The sequence below is a fragment of the Bison bison genome, unplaced genomic scaffold, assembly GCF_000754665.1.
Source record: "Bison bison bison isolate TAMUID 2011002044 unplaced genomic scaffold, Bison_UMD1.0 scf7180017864371, whole genome shotgun sequence".
Lineage (NCBI taxonomy): Eukaryota > Metazoa > Chordata > Mammalia > Artiodactyla > Bovidae > Bison > Bison bison.
Window position 1 is genome coordinate 7,090,729 of NW_011494943.1, and position 3,329 is coordinate 7,094,057.

The 3,329-nt window shown below is 45.4% G+C and overlaps 1 protein-coding gene across 1 annotated transcript in view; it reads left to right on the forward strand.

The window, feature by feature from the left end:
- Nucleotides 1–56: 56 nt before the first annotated feature.
- The window catches only part of NUP85 (nucleoporin 85kDa), a 28,295-nt gene continuing 25,022 nt past the window's right edge, over nt 57–3,329 (forward strand). Inside the window, exon 1 of the mRNA XM_010856156.1 lies at nt 57–406. Coding sequence (XP_010854458.1) covers nt 353–406 — 54 coding nt within the window. The 5' untranslated portion in view covers nt 57–352. The remainder of the gene's footprint in view (nt 407–3,329) is intronic.

Sequence of the window (3,329 nt, forward strand, 5' to 3'; positions counted from 1 at the left end):
CGCATTAATTCGCTCCCCGCGTGTGGGTCGCGGTGGTCGCTGGGTTTCTGCTCCCTTCTATATTCTGAGGAGTACCTGGCCCTGGAGACCGCCCTCCTAAGTCTGTTCCTTTCCATCCCTTGCCTCCCCGACCTCCCTGCTTCTCTGGCTTTTCCTCTTGGGCTTAAGCTTTAATGAGCGGGTTGGAGCCAGGCGGAGGTATTGTACGGCTTTTTTTCTCCCAGCATGGCAACCCACTCCAGTATTCCTGCCTGGAGAATCCCAGGGACAGAGGAGCCTGGTGGGCTGCTGTCTATGGGGTCGCACAGAGTCGGACACGACTGAAATGACTTAACAACAGCAGCAAAGCTTCATGTCGCAGCCCCGTGAGCTTGGCTTCTGCTTGACCTCGCCCAAGGTTTACCAGGTATAGTTCTCTTGAGAGACTGCTATTGTTCAGTCGCCCGGTCGTGTCCGACTCTTTGGGACCCCATGGACTGCGGCATGCCAGGCCTCCCTGTCCCTCACCACCTCCCAGAGTTTGCTTAAGTTCAGGTTCATTCTATCCGTGATGTTGTCCTGTCATCTCATCCTCTGACGCCCTCTGCTCCTGCCCTCGATCTTTCCCAGCATCAGGGACTTTGCCAAATGAGTCGTCTGTTCTCATCAGATGACCAATACTGGAGCTTCAGCTTCAGCAACAGTCCCTCGAGTGAGTATTCAGGGTTGACCTCTTAAGATTGACTGGTTTAATCTCCTTGCTGTCCAAGGGATTTTCAGGAGTCTTCTCTAGCACCACAGTTCAAAGGCATCAATTCTTTGGCGGTCTTCCCTTTACAGTCCAGCTCTCACAACTGTCCATGACCACTGGGAAGACCACAGCGTTGACCACATGAACCTTTGTCGGCAGTGTCTCTGCTTCTCAACTCACTGCCTAGGATTGTCATCACTTTCCTGTCAAGAAGCAATTGTCTTCTGATTTCATGGCTGCAGTCACCATCTGCAGTGATTTTGGAGCTCAAGAGGAAATCTGTCATTACTTCCACCTTTTCCCCTTCTATTTGCCATGCAGTAATGGGGCCAGATGCCATGATCTTTTTTTTTTTTTTTTTAATATTTAGCCTTAAGCCGACTCTTTCACTCTCCTCCTTCACACTCATCAAGAGGCTCTTTAGTTCCTCTTCACTTTCTGCCATTAGGGTGGTATCATCCGCATATCTAAGTCTGTTGATGTTTCTCCTGCTTCTCCTGATTCTGGCTTGTAACTCACCCAACCCAGCGTTTCTCATGATGTACTCAGCCTATAGATTAAACAGTAACAGCAGACAGCCCTGTCATACTCCTTTCTTGATCTTGAACTGATCAGTTTTTCTATACAGGGTTCTAACTTTGCTTCTTTGCCATTTAGCAGGGCTTACAGGTTACCAAGAGCTAAGAGGTGTAGAATAAGCCTAAGTAGACAGACAGAAATATTTGCCAGTCAGGGAGTATTTCTCAGGAGACAAATGAGATGGTCTGGTATTCCCATCGCTCTAAGAGCTTTCCACAGTTTGTCATGATCCACACAGTCACAGGCTTTAGGGTAGTCCACGAAGCAGAGATAGATGTTTTTCTGAAATTCCCTTGCTTTCTGTATCATCCAGCAAATGTTGGCAATTTGATCTCTAGTTCCTCTTTCTTTTCTAAGCCCAGCTTGGACATCTGGAAGTTCTTGGTGTGCATAATGCTTCAGCCTAGCATGCAAAATTTTAAGCATGATCTTACTAGCATGTGAGATGAGTGCAATTGTCCGATGGTTAGCACAGTCTTTGGTACTACCTTTCTTGGGAATTGGGATGAAGATTGACCTTTTCCAGTCCTGTGGCCACTGCTGGGTCTTCCAGACTTGCTGACATAATGAATGCAAAACCTTGATGGTATCCTCCTTTAGGGATTTGAGTAGTTCTGCTGGAATTTCATCACATCCACTAGCTTTAACGGCAGTGCTGCTTTTAAGGCCCACTTGACTTTGCACTCCAGAATGTCTGACTCTGGGTGACTAACCGCACCACTGTAGCAATCCGGTTCATTAAGATATTTTTTATACAGTTCTTCCATGTATTCTTTCAATCTCTTCTTGGTCTTTTCAGCATCTACTAGGTCTTGGGAGAATATCCTGCTTTTTCATTGCTCTGTTTGCTTTCACGTCTGTTTGAACTCTCAGGAAAGTATGTCAGATGTGGATGATATATGATGCTTAGAAGGAGATTCATGGCTGTTAGAAGAGGGATACCTATCCTTCCCCCATCTGGGATGCTCTTCTCTCTCGGGTTTCTATCCCACACATTTTTTTACGTACAAGCTCCAGCAGCCTCTTTGTCAGAAAAGCTTTCCCTGACTAGGAAATATTTCCATCTGTCTATTTAGGCTTGTTTTGCATCTGTTAGCTCTTGGTAACCTGTAAGCCCTGCTAAACAGCAAGCTGCTTGACCTTATATTTTTGCTTTTTAGAAAGTTGAAATGCCTTCAGCTTTCTGCTGAAGCCATCAAATTGCAAAGCAGTATGTCACAAAACCAAAAACTGAAAATAGAAGTCAATTCAAAGCTAACTAGACAAGAGACATGAGATCTCAAACAGCAGTGAATGTGGGATGTTACTGTCTATAAAGTTTACTGCTATATCCTATAGAAAGTTAACTTTTAATGCATATGTGAAGTAGTTTAAATGCTAAATATCCATCAAGGACTGTGTCACTGTTTTGGGGGAGGAAAAATAGACTATTGGAATCACTGGGACTTTTTCAGACTACATGTTATCTTGCTTTTCCCTCCTTTACTTATGTCAGAATCTTTGGATGGGGAAACTTTCCCAGTACTCTGTGCGACCCTGGAGAGCTACTTGCTATTGAACCATGACAATTAGGCATGCATTTACAAATGGAATGAAAACAGTCTAAGCTGAGTTTTGCCCCCAGTAGTGATGACTGACTTGTGACAACCCAGCTTTACACTGGTGTTGGGGAGACCAGGTAGGAAGACCAGGTTGGCCTTGTGGACACAGCCTCTCAGAAGGGCATCATCCATAGTCTAGAATCTGAACCTCAACAATGAAAGTTTGAATTCAGTCATGTCTGTATTTGAGAGTTAGTCTGCTCTTTAAGCTTGCTCTATGTGGTGTTGGAGAAGACTCTTGAGAGTCCCTTGGACTGCAAGGAGATCCAGCCAGTCCATTCTAAAGGAGATCAGCCCTGGTGTTCTTTGGAAGGAATGATGCTAAAGCTGAAACTCCAGTACTTTGGCCACCTCATGCGAAGAGTTGACTCATTGGAAAAGACTCTGATGCTGGGAGGGATTGGGGGCAGGAGGAAAAG